General features: G+C 50.7%; 7 protein-coding genes across 7 annotated transcripts; 4 read left to right on the plus strand and 3 right to left on the minus strand.

Annotated features, from left to right (window-relative positions):
- Positions 1-174: 174 nt before the first annotated feature.
- Positions 175-1,385, plus strand: BO82DRAFT_283577 (casein kinase II subunit alpha/alpha'; the record flags this gene model as incomplete). The annotated part of the gene is made up of 4 exons (XM_025631425.1): positions 175-289; positions 390-763; positions 814-1,233; positions 1,290-1,385. 4 exons carry the CDS (start codon positions 175-177, stop codon positions 1,383-1,385), a joined length of 1,005 nt encoding a protein of 334 aa, XP_025491932.1.
- Positions 1,386-2,316: 931 nt separating this feature from the next.
- On the plus strand, positions 2,317-7,507 carry BO82DRAFT_392214 (valine--tRNA ligase; the record flags this gene model as incomplete). The annotated part of the gene is made up of 7 exons (XM_025638603.1): positions 2,317-2,711; positions 2,801-2,941; positions 3,031-5,034; positions 5,109-6,086; positions 6,188-6,208; positions 6,409-6,450; positions 6,492-7,507. The coding sequence occupies exons 1-7, from the start codon at positions 2,681-2,683 to the stop codon at positions 7,505-7,507; spliced, it is 4,233 nt and encodes a 1,410-aa protein (XP_025491933.1). The 5' UTR covers positions 2,317-2,680.
- Positions 7,508-7,858: 351 nt separating this feature from the next.
- BO82DRAFT_383549 (Tim17/Tim22/Tim23/Pmp24 family protein) lies at positions 7,859-9,426 on the plus strand. Its single transcript, XM_025638025.1, has 6 exons — positions 7,859-8,062; positions 8,127-8,242; positions 8,322-8,348; positions 8,403-8,616; positions 8,673-8,896; positions 8,954-9,426. Exons 1-6 carry the CDS (start codon positions 8,048-8,050, stop codon positions 9,009-9,011), a joined length of 654 nt encoding a protein of 217 aa, XP_025491934.1. The 5' UTR covers positions 7,859-8,047; the 3' UTR covers positions 9,012-9,426.
- On the minus strand, positions 9,106-9,587 carry BO82DRAFT_79008 (uncharacterized protein). The gene has a single exon (XM_025641554.1). The coding sequence runs from the start codon at positions 9,463-9,465 to the stop codon at positions 9,199-9,201; it is 267 nt and encodes an 88-aa protein (XP_025491935.1). The 5' UTR covers positions 9,466-9,587; the 3' UTR covers positions 9,106-9,198.
- A 207-nt stretch (positions 9,588-9,794) lies between these two features.
- On the minus strand, positions 9,795-10,277 carry BO82DRAFT_283733 (DUF1763-domain-containing protein; the record flags this gene model as incomplete). The annotated part of the gene is made up of 2 exons (XM_025631430.1): positions 9,795-9,909; positions 9,967-10,277. 2 exons carry the CDS (start codon positions 10,275-10,277, stop codon positions 9,795-9,797), a joined length of 426 nt encoding a protein of 141 aa, XP_025491936.1.
- Positions 10,278-10,517: 240 nt separating this feature from the next.
- BO82DRAFT_432386 (DUF2293 domain-containing protein) lies at positions 10,518-14,220 on the plus strand. The gene is made up of 6 exons (XM_025640784.1): positions 10,518-11,091; positions 11,149-11,268; positions 11,344-11,634; positions 11,724-12,476; positions 12,560-13,908; positions 13,988-14,220. Exons 1-6 carry the CDS (start codon positions 10,957-10,959, stop codon positions 14,112-14,114), a joined length of 2,775 nt encoding a protein of 924 aa, XP_025491937.1. The 5' UTR covers positions 10,518-10,956; the 3' UTR covers positions 14,115-14,220.
- Positions 14,221-14,482: 262 nt separating this feature from the next.
- BO82DRAFT_354473 (copper metallochaperone ATX1) lies at positions 14,483-15,328 on the minus strand (the record flags this gene model as incomplete). The annotated part of the gene is made up of 2 exons (XM_025635209.1): positions 14,756-15,328; positions 14,483-14,635 (listed from the first exon to the last, which is right to left on the minus strand). Exons 1-2 carry the CDS (start codon positions 14,841-14,843, stop codon positions 14,484-14,486), a joined length of 240 nt encoding a protein of 79 aa, XP_025491938.1. The 5' UTR covers positions 14,844-15,328.
- Between the last annotated feature and the right edge of the window lie 20 nt (positions 15,329-15,348).

Genomic DNA, 15,348 nt, shown 5'->3' on the forward strand with positions numbered 1-15,348 from the left:
TGACCTCCTAGTCTTGCGGCTGCTGTTGTCTGTCCTTCCGATCCCTATCCTGTCGCCGCGCCCTCCCCCCCATTCATCCTTCTTCCCTCGGTCCCCTCCCTACCCCGCCGCATTTTACCATTCCTATCCGATTGTGGGCTGACCTCGAAGCTGATCGCCCAGTCGCCATCAACCATGGCGCGCGTTTATGCTGATGTCAATGAGCATATGCCCCGGTCTTACTGGGACTATGACAGTGTGAACATCTCCTGGGGTGTTCTGGAGAATTACGAGGTGGTCCGCAAGATCGGTAAGGGCGAAATCACCCTCCAATATTCAACCTCCGTCGACGGGGTCATCCCAGCGTGGTTCATCGTGGGATATGTGGACTAACACTTGCTTTCTCGCAGGACGCGGCAAGTACTCTGAGGTGTTTGAAGGTATCAATGTTGTCAACTACCAGAAGTGTGTCATCAAAGTCCTCAAGCCAGTCAAGAAGAAGAAGATCAAGCGTGAAATCAAGATTCTCCAAAATCTGGCAGGTGGGCCCAATGTGGTAGCTCTGTTAGACGTCGTTCGTGACAGCCAGAGTAAGACACCGAGTCTGGTCTTTGAGAATGTCAATAATACCGACTTCCGGACTCTTTACCCCCGATTCTCCGACTACGATGTCCGCTTCTACGTTTACGAACTCTTGAAGGCTCTGGATTTTTGCCACAGTAAGGGTATCATGCACCGGGATGTGAAGCCTCACAATGTCATGATCGATCATGAAAAGCGCAAGGTTAGTAGTCTTGATAGCCTCGTGTCTATTCTTCTGCTGATTATGCCTAGCTTCGCCTCATCGACTGGGGTCTGGCTGAATTCTACCACAAGGGCACGGAGTATAACGTCCGCGTTGCTTCCAGATACTTCAAGGGTCCCGAGCTACTTGTTGATTTCCAGGAATATGACTACTCTCTGGATATGTGGTCGCTGGGCGCGATGTTTGCATCCATGATCTTCCGCAAGGAGCCCTTCTTTCATGGAAATAGCAACTCTGATCAGCTGGTGAAGATCGCCAAGGTTCTTGGAACCGAAGAACTCTTTGAATACCTGGACAAGTATGAGATTGAATTGGATCCTCAGTACGATGATCTCCTCTCGCGCTTCCCTCGGAAGCCTTGGCACACCTTTGTCAACGCCGAGAACCAGCGCTTCGTCAGCGACGAAGCGATTGACTTTTTGGACAAGCTGCTTCGATACGATCATGCGGTATGCACTCTGTTGCGTATATTCTGCGCGGCGCAAAGCTAATATCATTTGTCTAGGAACGCCTCACTGCCCAAGAAGCGATGGCCCATCCGTATTTTGCTCCCGTTCGGGCTGCTGAGTCCCAGGCTGCTCGGAACAACAACACAGCATAGTTCTTAGCATGAAGGTCGAACGCGCCTGATTTAAATCTACCCTGACTTTCTCCCTTTCTACCTGATACTCGCTCTGCCGGTACACCCTACATCAATGGGGCGACAACCTCTCCAGTGCCAAAACTTCATTCTGTGTTTGGTGGAGTCAATTCAAAAGAGTCATTACGGAAGGGTTGTGCAGCTTTGGACTGATGCGTTACGCGTGCATGAACTGAAGCGCTGCGGTTGCAATGAGTTATTGAATTCGGAGACGACGACGATGAACAGATGACATACACCTAATATATCTCTGCTTGATCCCCTTGGCATACCCAGTGATTGAAATATGTCGAACGGTGTTTAGAGGAGGGTCATCACACCTGACGTTATCCTTGCGTAACCATTCCCACATTTCCCTGCGCCGGTTTACTGCAGTCTTTTCACCCTTCTCGATCGTCCTTGTGGTTAGTTGGACCGGTGTCGATGGGAACCCTGCTTGTTGGTTTGCCTTGGCATATCTCTTTTCCAATTGTGATCCCTTGCCATGCTTCAGCTTCGTTTACCATATGTATGCCAATTCTAGTATGATACATCATTGAAAGGAGTGTGGTCTAGTTTCAAGCGTTTGAAAGGTCAACAGTCTACTTGCCTCGTACTGCATTGTTAGGGTGAGTTTTGAGTCTGAAGTTTCCCCGAGGGAGAGACTGGTCTGCACAGATCAGCTGATGTAGGCAGCAGTCCTTTTTTGGAAAGCATGGCCGCTCGGGCGGGTCCCTCGCTGCAGAGGCTCTGTAAGAAATAGTTGACAGGCTACCCAGTAGGCTTCAAGATATACTTGGTATATAGTGCTGTCCTTCACGTGATATGACTCACCTCACAAGAAAAATAATATATCTATCCCTCATCCTACCGCGGGTAAAACAGGAAAACTCATTTTCCTAAGTGCTCAAGTGTTTTATCTAGTCAATGTTGAAGCATTATACTGAGTAGTATACATATTCAAACATACAGTGCATTGCATTGAACTGCCCGATCTCGACTCCACCGCCCGCCAAATTGAATCCACTGAGGTTCCAACTGAAAGCCCCGCCAGCTCCGGCATCCTCTGATTCGTTCCGTTCCTTTGCTCTGAGCCAGGAAATTTAATTGCCCGCATTCGCACAACGACCCGAACCCCTCCCCCTCCTTGTCTTCCTCTTCATCGCCGTGTTTGCGTGAGTCACTCGGTGGTCAAGATACTATTCCGTCAGTTACTGGCGCGAGTGGCGCCTCGGAGAATCCCTCCCCCCTTCTTGTCTTCACAACCTTTTTCCAGAATGGCCCAACCTTCTGCCCCCCAGAACCCGAGTATGTTGCGGCTATCCGTCTCTGTCCCGCCGTGTCAAGCTTCTAGATTGCTGTTTGAACTGTGGCTGACCATTTGGACGGTAATTTAGCTGGTGAGCCTAAAGCTCCCGTCGCCGACGTCCCTCCCCAGGCCGACGAACAATTGAGAAACCAGGATGCCGCTGCTGCCTCCAAGCCTGTCGAAGGACAGGACCCATCTGCACCCCCCAAGGTGAAGAGCGAGAAGGAATGTACGTACAGCATGATGGTCTCCGCACTATAGGCGATTACACCCCCGCCTATCTCGATTTATACTGACCCAATCTCTGGATCGTTGCAGTGGAGCGCGAGCGCCGTAAGGCCGAGAAAGCCAAGAAGTTCGCAGAGAAACAGGCTAAGGCCGCGGCTAAGCCTGCTGCGCCCAAGGCTGAGAAGAAGGCCAAGATCGAGAAGGAGAAGACCACAGACGCCTATGATCCCAAGGTGATCGAGGAAGGTCGCTATGAATGGTGGGAAGAGCGTGGCCTCTTCTTGCCTGAATTCGGCCCTGATGGCAAGGTCAAGCCGGAAGGCTACTTCGTCATTCCGATCCCTCCCCCTAATGTGACCGGTGCTCTTCACATGGGTCACGCTCTTACCAATGCGCTCCAGGATACCATGATCCGCTGGCAGCGTATGAAGGGCAAGACCACTCTGTGGCTGCCAGGTATGGACCATGCGGGTATCTCTACCCAGAGCGTGGTTGAGAAGATGCTTTGGAAGCTGGAGAAGAAGACCCGTCATGACCTCGGCCGTGAGGCAATGGTCGAGCGCGTCTGGGCCTGGAAGGATCAGTACCACGCCAACATCAAGAACGCGCTGCGGAGAGTCGGAGGCTCCTTCGACTGGACTCGTGAGGCCTTCACAATGGACCCCAATCTATCCGCAGCTGTCACGGAAACTTTTGTCCGTCTTCATGAAGAGGGTATCATTTACCGTGCTAACCGGCTGGTCAACTGGTGTGTGGCCATGAACACCTCCCTCTCCAACCTTGAGGTTGAGAACAAGGAGGTCGAGGGCCGTACCCTTCTCGATGTTCCCGGCTACGAAAAAAAGGTCGAGTTTGGTGTTCTGACCCACTTTTGCTACGAAATCGATGGTTCCGACGAACGGATTCAGATCGCCACTACTCGTCCCGAGACCATGATCGGTGATAGCGGTATCGCTGTCCACCCTGATGATAAGCGCTACCAGCACTTGATCGGCAAGTTCGCCCGCCACCCCTTCGTGGATCGCTTGATGCCTATTGTCGCCGACACGGACGTCGACCCTGAATTCGGTACCGGAGCTGTCAAGATCACCCCCGCTCACGATTTCAACGATTTCAACCGCGGAAAGGCACACAATCTCGAGTTCATCTCCGTCTTGAACGATGACGGTACCTTCAACAGCAAGGGTGGTCCTTTTGCCGGAATGAAGCGCTTTGACGCCCGCTATAAGGTCATCGAGATGCTCAAAGAGAAGGGACTTTATGTCAAATGGGAGCACAACCCAATGAAGATTCCTCGCTGTGCCAAGTCCAACGATGTCATCGAGCCTATCCTCAAGCCTCAGTGGTGGATGAAGATGAAGGATCTCGCCGAACCTGCCATCAAGGCCGTTGAAAGCGGTGAGATCATCATCAGACCGGAATCCGCTGAGAAGAGCTATTTCCGCTGGTTGAACAACATCAATGATTGGTGTCTGTCCAGACAGCTTTGGTGGGGTCACCAGGCTCCCGCCTACTTCGTGAAGATTGACGGCGAGGAAGGTGATGATAGTGATGAGAACCTTTGGGTTACTGGTCGCACGGAAGAGGCGGCTCGGGAGAAGGCGGCGGCTAAATTCCCCGGTAGGAGCTTCACTTTGGTGAGAGATCCCGATGTTCTTGACACTTGGTTCTCCTCCGGATTATGGCCGTTCTCTACCCTGGGCTGGCCCCGTCAGACACATGATCTGGAGCATTTGTACCCGACCTCCGTTCTGGAGACCGGTTGGGATATTCTCTTCTTCTGGGTGGCTCGAATGATCATGCTGGGTCTCAAGATGACCGGCAAGGTTCCTTTCAAGGAGGTGTACTGCCACTCCTTGATCAGAGACTCTGAGGGTCGCAAGATGTCCAAGTCTCTGGGCAATGTCATCGATCCTCTCGACGTTATGGAAGGTATCAAGCTGGATGACCTTCATGCCAAATTGCTCACCGGCAACCTTGCCGACAAGGAGGTGGCCACTGCTACCAAGTACCAGAAGAAGGCTTTCCCCAAGGGTATTCCTGAGTGCGGTGCTGATGCCCTGCGTTTCGCCCTTGTGTCCTACACTACTGGCGGTAAGTAAAACCTCCCAGCAATCGACTCCATCCTTTCTAGCCTATTGTCTTTCATACTGACGGTGCCATATCAGGTGGTGATATTGCCTTTGACATCCAGGTCATCCATGGTTATCGTCGATTCTGTAACAAGATCTATCAAGCCACGAAGTTTGTGCTTGGCAAGTTGGGCGATGACTTCAAGCCTCGGCCGACCCCTACAAAGACCGGCAAAGAGTCCCTTGCGGAACGCTGGATTTTGCACAAGTTTAACGCTGCTGCTAAGGAGATGAATGAGGCTCTTGAGCAGCGTGACTTCTCTGCTTCGGCATCCCTCGCTTACCAATACTGGTACGGCCAACTTTGTGACGTTTTCATTGAGAACTCCAAGTTCCTGCTTGCGCCCGAGGTCCCGGCTGAAGTGCAGCAGTCGGCCAAGGAGACGCTCTACACGGCTCTTGAGGGGGCTTTGACTTTGATCCACCCAATGATGCCCTTCGTCACTGAGCACCTGTGGCAGCGCTTGCCTCGTCGTCCCGAAGATAGCACAATTTCGATCATGAAGGCCAAGTACCCCGAGTATAGACCTGAGTTCGAGGATCCCGAGGCTGAGACTGCCTATGAACTGATCCTGAATGCCTCGAAGTCTATCCGGTCGATCCTGGCCCAGTATGAGATCAAGACCAAGGGCGACATTATCATCCAGACCTACGATGCCACCAGCTACAAGACCGTCTCGGATGAGCTTACTAGCATCAAGTCCCTGGGTGGCAAGACCCTGGGTGAGCTTAGCGTGCTCGGCCCGGAGAATACCAATCCCCCTTCAGGTTGTGTGGTCGCTCCCGTGAGCTCTGAAGCTGCTGTCTATCTCCGTGTTTCCAAGGAAGTTGCCTTGGAGCAGGAAGAGAAGGCCAAGGCTAGTCTCGAAAAGGCACGTGAGACCGTGCGTCGCCAGCAGAAGCTTATCAGCGGTGCTGGATGGCAGGAGAAGGCTAAGCCCGAAGTGCGCGAGGCTGAAGAAAAGAAAATGCGTGATGCTGAGAGTGAAATGACTCGTCTAGAGGAACAGATTCGTGAGTTTGAGAAGCTGCGGCTAGAGTAGATCTCGCGGCCCGAAACTCTCTAAACTAGATATTTTTGTATTGACAAATGTGATGTTTTACTCGGACTTCAGTGCGACCAACGATGACTGTTCGTAGGTCAAGGCTCGTATTTAGTCAACGTGAAGTCTTATTAATAGCACATTATTGTGACGGGGAAGCTCGAATGATGGGTGGATGCCATTAAGCTTATCGATAAGCGGCGCCAAGACCATTTCCACCAAAACTTTTCACTCCGCCTTTTTCTTTTCGTTTTCACGAGCCCGATCAGTGACCCCTTATCACGTCAAACCAGGTTTTTTTGGTGCTCAGAATTGGTCAAGATGCTCAGAGAAGTGTAAGTTTATAGAATGCACTCCCTTCGACTACGCTTTGTAGTGTTCAAGTCACCATGCTTACAAGAAAATCTCTATCGCTTCAGAAAACCGAAGAATGCGCGCACAGCGCGCATCCTGAAGGCAAAAGAACCTCAGCTCATCGAACCCCCCAAGCGCACGCTGTTGTTGCACGGCTCAAAATGTCCGCAAGCTTTACACACTGTTCTGAAGACCTTCCATTCCTTGACAAGACCGGATTCAGTCCTATTCCACAAGAAGAACGAGAACATTCACCCATTTGAGAGCGTCGAAAGTCTCGAATTTCTGGCCAACAAGAACGAATGTGGTCTTGTGGTGTTCGGTAGCAGCAACAAGAAAAGACCCAACTGTGTCACCATGGCACGTGTATTCGATTCCAAGATCCTTGACATGTGCGAATTGATGCTACTGCCGCACCCCGACGCTGAGCAACACACTGATCTGGCCATGCATATCGGCATTGGATTACGGCCCATGATCCTCTTCTCAGGCAGTGCCTGGGAAGACTCAACCTCAATGGCCCACGTCATGCTTAAGAGTATGTTCTTGGACCTGTTCAAGGGTGAGACGAGTGATAAGATTGACGTGGAGGGGCTCCAATATATTTTGATGATCGGTGCCGAGGAACCTACTGAAGGCTTGGCACCTGTTGTTCACTTGCGGTGGTACAAGCTCCGGACGAAGCGCAGTGGCCACAAGCTTCCGCGCGTGGAGCTGGAGGAGATTGGGCCTAAGTTTGACTTTAAGGTTGGACGTCTGCAGGAGGCCCCTCGGGACGCGATGAAGGAGGCCATGAAGCAAGGCAAGAGGCCCAACGAGGAGATCAAGATGAAGAAGAATATCAGCATGGATTCGATTGGTGACAAGATCGGTCGTGTCCACCTGGGCAAGCAGGACCTCAGCGGCTTGCAAACTCGGAAAATGAAGGGATTGAAGCGCCGCGCAGGTGTGGAGTCGGATGACGATGAGGATCAGGACATGATGGACGTGGATGAGATCTCGGAGGATGAAGGACGCAAGAGAGCTAAAACGGCATGAAGCTCGCGTTGAAATGCATTGTAATGCAATTTTGATTCTTTCCGACTTATTATATCTATCTAAACTGCGCACGAGGCGTTTCTGGGGGTTCGGTTTTCACTCTGGCCATGGTCCAGCACCTAGCTCATATTTGAACCTGTTCGATACGTGTTTGTTACATAGACGTTTGCAAAAAAAAGTTCTATCAGTCTCAACCTCAATTCCTTGAATTGAATTATCAAGTTGCTCTCGTGCAAATGTCAAAGTAGAGGCTGGATTTTGCACACGTGACCATGATGTTACGCTCGGCTCGTCTCTCACATGCCGAGGATCTCGTCTCTGGCCTCGCGGATCATCACAGCTCCCATAAATGCCGTACTCCCCCACTTTACCCCGAACTGGTACTTTAGATGTCTTCTAGGTTTGGAGCAGCTTTTTTTGTTGCTTGCATACCTTGAAGCCTCCATGATTTGCAGTTTCCCTGCTGAATCTTGCCGGAGGAAGCAAGTCTGATCCTTTACTAAATTTCATTTACTTTGCCGAGGTTCTCGAACAAGCACGATGGATGCCCTCACAGTAAGGTCGCACTCTTTCGAACCCAACCCCACGCAGGACTTATGTCAGTTTAACCACTTTGTAGGCCTCTCTGGATGCTCTAGTCACTAATCCCGAGCTTGCGCCGCTTCTGTCCCTGCTCAAGGGCATTCGCAATGGCGCTGTCTACGGGGCCAAGGTCCGCTTTCCGCATGCTCTGGTGTATGTTCCCTCAAAATCCAGAACCCGGGCCTCTCCCTTGTAGAGAGCTAAGCTGACTCGATATGCTTGATGTCAATAGGATGATTTTGCTTTTTCGCTCAGGAACGTATGGCAATCCAGCCTTTAGAAGCATAGATCAATCATGCTGATCGTGACACAGCTTCCGTGAGAAAGTCAAGCTTGTCCTTAAAGCCACACGCCAACATGCTCGGAACCTGGCCACCTTTGCGCTGATATACAAGGGCTCAATGACCTTGCTGCGCAATATCAACCCGGTTGCTGTCGGGAAAGAAGGACGATATGATAGCTTTTTTGCCGGGTTGCTAGGAGGCTATGCCGTCTTTGGTCGGCATAAAACCAGTATCACTCAACAGGTAAATAGCCGGGCACTCAAATACTGGACTCGATCATCCACTGACAATTCTACGAGATTGTGATCTATATCTTTGCTCGTGTGGTACTTGCGTTGGCCAAACTTGCCATTCGTCCAGACATGCACCCGCTCTCCTCTCTCATCACTCCGCAAACGCGAACTCAGATGGAAAGCAATGCCTGGCCGGTATTTGCGAGCTTGTCCTGGGCGCTTGTTATGTACATCTTCCGTTGGCATCCAGATACATTGATGTCAAGTCTGAGGAGTAGCATGGTGTACATGTATGCTCTCGCTCTCGCTATCTCGCCTGCCTTGTGTGACGCTAATCATTATTCTAGTTACGCGGATTCCGATCACTGGGACTCGTTCCGCAATTTTTTAATCCACAACAAATGATCTCAGTGATGCTATCTGCATCGCTCCCAACACCAGGCCAACCTCCAACGGCCGGGCTATATCACATGGTGGCATATAGATACGGTGCGTTCGGGATGTTGTTACATTGCACTGTATATCCCCTATATCATTTGGTTTATTGGTATTGAACTGGCAGGGGCCGCACAGCGGCTGTACCTATGATGCCCTACCGCAGGCGGTTTGAGGGGCCAAGCAAACAATAGTCTGGACGGTACATACACTTGAGCTGCTGCATCCAGAGTTGTACTTCGAGCCATCGAAGTAATCTGCTCAGTAATGTTTGCCAGCATGTGTGGTGGTTAAATTTGATGACAAACTTCCACGCGGGACAACCCAGAAGAAGGTTGGCAAAATGAACCATCAGCTTCGTGAATACCGTTATCTCTCCATCTTGACACCAAATGACCACGAAACGTATGTAGCTGGTGCTCATACCTTACTCCCCTATGGGGGTTAGGACTCCTTATCGCCGTAGTCATCCACCGGCTGGACAAAGCCATTTCTGATCATACCTCGGGGCCCAGCGATATCCTAGCCTTTTAGCTGCCAGTGTATCTGTAGAGCGAGCATTTTTCACGGACAGGGCCTGCGAAGAGAGGTTGTCCCTCTTTGTGTCAAGGCGGGAAGCATGAGTCCGCTTAACAGATAAGTGATGGCATACAGAAAACCTACGGACGATGGTGCCCAGGACCTTTGGTGGTAGTGTTGTTGCCATGGGGCTGATGGATGATGGCCCAGACGAGTACTTCCGAGGTAGACCATTTATGCGAGGCAGGTTCCCAAGCTCTCGTTCAGGAGCCTCAAAGTCAAATTGTATTGCTGCCAGGCGTCCTCCTTGACTTTAGGATCACGGGGCTCGACCCCTAAGCCTTTGATACTAGATAGGGTCAGAGCCAACAATCCCAATCTCATACCGAACCAAATGCAAACTCACGATCGGAGGTCTCGCCTGATTTGGGGATTTTGCCAGTATTTCATGATCATCATGTTCTTCACAATCCTGTGTTCCAAGCCTGCGACTTCCGCTGCTCTTTGGAGGAAGTTAATGGTATTAGCGATTCGCTGTTGGTCCAGGCTCTCTGGGGGTGACGATCGGAAGGAGGAGCGTAGAGTGTGCCGAAGGACGTATCGAGCTGGCGTCGAATAATTTACGGCTTTCAGCCCGTGTCGATACAACTGGCGGTAGGTATTGACAACAGTTTGTGAGTCTCCCAGAGACTTTAAGGATTGTACTGGAGAGACCATCTTGCTTGAATGAGGTGGTTGGAGTCGCGGACCGGCGTAGAAGTAGTGCCAATGTACGGATTACTGTATGTACATACACACTTATAACTATCAAATGCTGCAAGCCGCGGGCGGCGGCGGCGGCGGGAGTTGACGCTAGCCAGATACGACCGCGTTATCAGCACCGCGCGTTAGGCTGCAAGTGGTTTAAGTTGGGTCGGGCTTCTTTAGCTTCCTTCCACCCTCCCACCTTGCCTGCGTGCTCCGCCAGGCTTGCTTGCTCCATCGCTCCAGCATACTACCTGCCCACGATCCCAAGCGGGCTTCGATCAAGCTGTTTATTTTTTCTCTCACCGTGCTTCTTATTCTTTTCCAGCAGCGAGGGTCAACCGAAAGAACAAAGTGTTTCGCGCCTACCGGACCCCTCTCTTCGAGCTGGCCCGTGATTAATGCTGCGGAGTACCAGTGCGCGCCTTGTTGTGTAGACATATGTGATTTGACTAACTGGTCTCACCACATCATCCCCTTCCTTGGGACAGCAGAAACTTATCACATCTTGGACTTCCTCCGTCTGATAACCATCGTTTCTCGGCGCTGAGCTATCTACCAATGCAGTGTATACCTGGACAAACTGAACTCGGATTAATAAAATGAAGGACTGTCTTATGTAGACACGTGAGAAGACCTCTCTTCTAACACCATGGTCCGAGTTACGCGGAGAGCCACCTCGGTCTTCGCCAGACATGCGCCAAGCAGAAACGTCAAGAAGACGGCACGCAAGCATAAAGTGATTCTGGAATCCGTTACGCAGGAGAAGAAGAAACTTCGCAGTGTCGTATGTTCTTTCGTCTTGCTCATATCTCACGGGGCATTCTTGACACAAACACTCTAGATATCTTTCGAAGCAAAAGCTCCTCCTGGTTATACCTTCATTCCTGCAGGCAACCCTCAGCTCACGACTGCGTGTAAGGAAGTCTGTCGGAAGGACAGTTTGAAGGTGTTCGCTGTTTCGGTATGCCCGACAGCCATCTCCTTAACATGCTCTTTTCCTGCGGCCCGGCTTCGGTTTTCTAATGTTGGGTCATAGACAACGCCGCATATGCACACACACAACCTATCCCAGCATGTTCACCGGATAGGATATCACTTTCCCAGCACTGTTGTCGCAACAGTCTGTATGGACCTGGGACTCCACCTTACAACAGCGGGGAAAACAATGCAATTCCAGACTTCTGCTATTACCAAAGCCCGCAAGCGTGCTAATTCAGAAGCTTCTCAGACGACAATCAACACCGAAGCGAGGGATGTAATCAAGGATCTCTTCCCTAATATCCCGGACAATGACCTGAATCAAATCATAAAAACTGCTTTCCAGAAGGTATGTGGATAATAATCGCAAAAAAGCCTTGGAACCTCATAACAGGGAAGCAAAAAGTGTTGGACAAAAGATACTGAAACTGTTTCCAGGGTCAGCGCAAAGTAGGCACAGCGGTTGAATTACCCCTAGCCCGCCGCTCCCAGCTCGCAGTTGTGGCCCACATACGTCATGTTTACACGGAATACGATCGTTTGTTAAAAGCGACCTCGTTCCACGAGGCGAGAAGCACGGTTGAAGAGCCTACCTTGGCCAAGCTGGTCGAATGGCGGGGTGATGATGAGAATGGAAAGATTGTCCTTGAGGATGTTTTCCGCGAGGTCATTGTGATATCTGATGGCGAAGACAGTGACACCGAGGAAGAGCCAATACAGCCCTTCGACCGTGACCAAAGTGTGGTGGTTGTCTCTAGCAACCCGCGTGCCGAAGAACTACAGATAAACCCGGTCACTTATGCTAGGTCTAGCCTACGAGACACTCAGCTGGATATATCGGACGAGGACGCACCGCCTGGATTTCGTTTTGTCCCGGAGATTCCTAAGAATGACAAGCTTGACCGTCGTGGATTCAGCCGATACCAAGCATGGGACCGTGCCATTAACAGATATAGAAACATAGCGGAAGGGGCTAATCCACGCAGGCCGCCTGGTAAATCCCCCCAACTTCGAAGACCATTGGTCGCTCGACAGCCCCTGCAAGAGACGGCCGACTCTGGTACAGATTCACTCTTCTTGCCTCTCGAGGATAGGCGCACATTTTCTGTTCCATTCCAGGTGACAACTAATGTGGAAACACTCAGCACTGCGTCGAAGAGGGCATACGCAAACCATGCAATGGAGCATCAAGTGAGTTTGCCCTTGACAATCCCAATTCTACAACTACATCTTTCGGGACGACTTCTTAAAGACTTCATGCTAACAAGAACGAGCCTTATGCGTTGCTTCATGCAACTGAAAGACCATACCAGGTAAAGAGATTTTCACCACAGCCCACTGGGCTTTCCTTGGAGCGAGTGCGGCCATTTCATGGAGAAAGTCGGATTATCCCCCGCCAGGAGTCACCAAATGGCCCTATTTTTGTGAGTAGCCATAGAAACGTATCCGGACTTCCAGTTGGACAGCAGCAGAAACCTCTGGAACATGGCCACAGCAGGACAGTCTCCCACCCAGAGGATCACGCCTTGCCCTCTATAGAGAACCCCTTTCCCGCGGAACTAGGACGATCCAATTGTGGCCCCATGGAGAACCTTGCCACGAGGATGTCTGGAGGGTTCGCAATACGCTCTGTAACTCCCGCTCATCTACCTCCCCAGGACTTTCTCCAAATCTCGATGGAGACTCTACAATACCAGACAGCAAAGCGCCGACGAACCGCATTCTATCAGCCGATACAAACAGAAACTATCCGCCCTAGTCTTTCTTCTGCTACTGTGAGAAGTGCTCGTCCAGGGGAACAGTTGGCTTCCTCTGCATATGTCCCTCCAGGACGACTTCCGATTCAAGAAAACCCTTCTGTCCGTAGGAATCATGCAGACCCGTTTGGATATGTCCATGCTACTGATCGTCAGCCCGAGGAATACTCATACCCATCCTATACCACCCGTGTTAGGCTCAGGGATGAGGGTTCCCCACGTCAAATGTCTCACAAGCATAACAATGCCACATTTGATATACCTGACCGTGAGAAACCCACTCAGTACGGGCCTCCGGCTGAGACCCGTGTTGTGCCCACCTTACGGTATGCCTTTGTCGAGGATAGAAGCAAGGAAGGGCTGATGCCCGTTCAATCCATTGGCATGGTGAGAAATGATTATGACCCGCAGGTGCCCAAGCACGACGATGATCGCTTAAGGCTGCCCGAGGTGGAAACGATACAGCCAAATACATGGAGTGGCAAAGACCAGGGATATGCTTTTGCTCCCCAAGAGCCACCTCAGAGAAAAGGTCATTATGCCGATGACTTTGTTCGTGCCATTGACCTGAGTAATTCTGACCCATCGGATTATCCGTTGGAGCGTCGTCTTCAGACAAACTATACCCGTCCCGGACCGGATAGGCTTGGTCTTGTCTACGGTAGTCAACAAGTTAATCAGCAGGCCGGACCGGAACTAAGACCCCTTCCGGACCGCACCCACGCGGATCCATGGTCAAGATCCGCTATTCAGAGGTATGGCGTAGTGGATGACGGGAGTCAGCGCTATCATGAGATGTATGATGCTTCAAAAGCTGCAAACCGTTACACTGACAGGCATTACGGAGAGGCAACGGTAATTTCACGGTATGGATAGTGAACATGAATTGCCTGGTTTCATCACAGCTTGCCGGTCGTCAGAAGCTAACTGTAACACTTGTAGCAGGGAACTACTCGAGCCTCCACGCTACGGCTTACGAACCAAAGAACCCCGGTGTCCTACCTATGTAAGAGAGTCTGAACGGTCTCGTCCTCCGGTTCCAGAGGGCAGAACCATCGTTATCGTGGATTGATATTGCTACCAATGGGAGGGGTCGGTGTCAATTTTGTACATTCCGATCGCAGTGTAAATGTCTATGGTGATGTACAGTACCTACATATCTTACAAATGGAGCGTACATGATACTCAATCCTGTAACAGACTGAAGCTAGAAGCCAAGAAAGATACTACTCTCCTTTATGCTATCAGTGTAGAAGACAAGATATGAACCAACGGCTTGTTCCGGATTTTCACAAAAGAGATTTAAACACGCAGAATGGGAGGCACATATATATATCATTTTTCAGAAGAAAGGATAAATATGAAAACCACTCAGTACAGCCCCCATTAGGTCCATCTTTCCCAAAACAATCACCCATTGTCCTCCTCACGTCTGACACGTTCAAACACCCTGGGGCTGCCCATCCGCATTCCCCCCGGTAACTGTCTTTCCAGTCTTCTTGATCGTCGCCAATACAGTCTCATATGACACGGAGGCGTCGGTCACAACCGTTGCGGTTTGCGATTCCAGGCTCACATCGAAGGACTTGACCCCTAAAGATTCCCTCCCAATTAACGAACTGCAGCACATTTTTTCGGGCAGGATTTTGCAGGGAATAAAAAACAAAACAACATAGTTGGAGAACGGTATTTGTGGTGACTAGGTAGACATACCCTCAAGCTTCTTGAGGACTCGTTCCACGGCTCCGGAGCAACCGCCGCAGCTCATGGTGACGTCGAATTTGTACTGGTGGTCGGACATGTTGACAGGTGGAGGGAGGGGGGCTATCGCAAATGGCAAGAAGGAAAAGAGTGCAGTGGCGGTCAGAATTTCTAGTTTTGGTTTCTCTTCTTAGTAATTTGGTCTACAGAAGAAATCAGGGGAGGTTCTCTGCTGGTCGAGGATCTGTATGTCTGAATTAGTTTCGAGGGGGGGGGAAGCTGGAATTCGCGCCGGGCTGTCTGTCAATAATGATAAAGAATGATGGCGGGGCTAAAGGTTGGAGACGCAAGGGGCAAAAGAGGGGCTTAAACGCCTGGTGGGGCAGAAGGCCAAATAATTGCTAGCTATGGGATAGTGATTGTGCCTGAAACTTGCTCCAAGCTGACAGTCTTCCGGGTAGGAAATTGTGGGAAATGGAAAGGGAGGGAAGAGTTGTTCTTACCCCAGAATTCTCTTTTTCTGTCTTCTTTGTGAAAGGTAACTAGAGAGGGAGATGAATACGTATTCCGTAGATGAACGACTCGACCCGGCGACCAACCCTTAT

This window comes from Aspergillus uvarum, assembly GCF_003184745.1.
Source record: "Aspergillus uvarum CBS 121591 unplaced genomic scaffold BO82scaffold_27, whole genome shotgun sequence".
NCBI lineage: Eukaryota > Fungi > Ascomycota > Eurotiomycetes > Eurotiales > Aspergillaceae > Aspergillus > Aspergillus uvarum.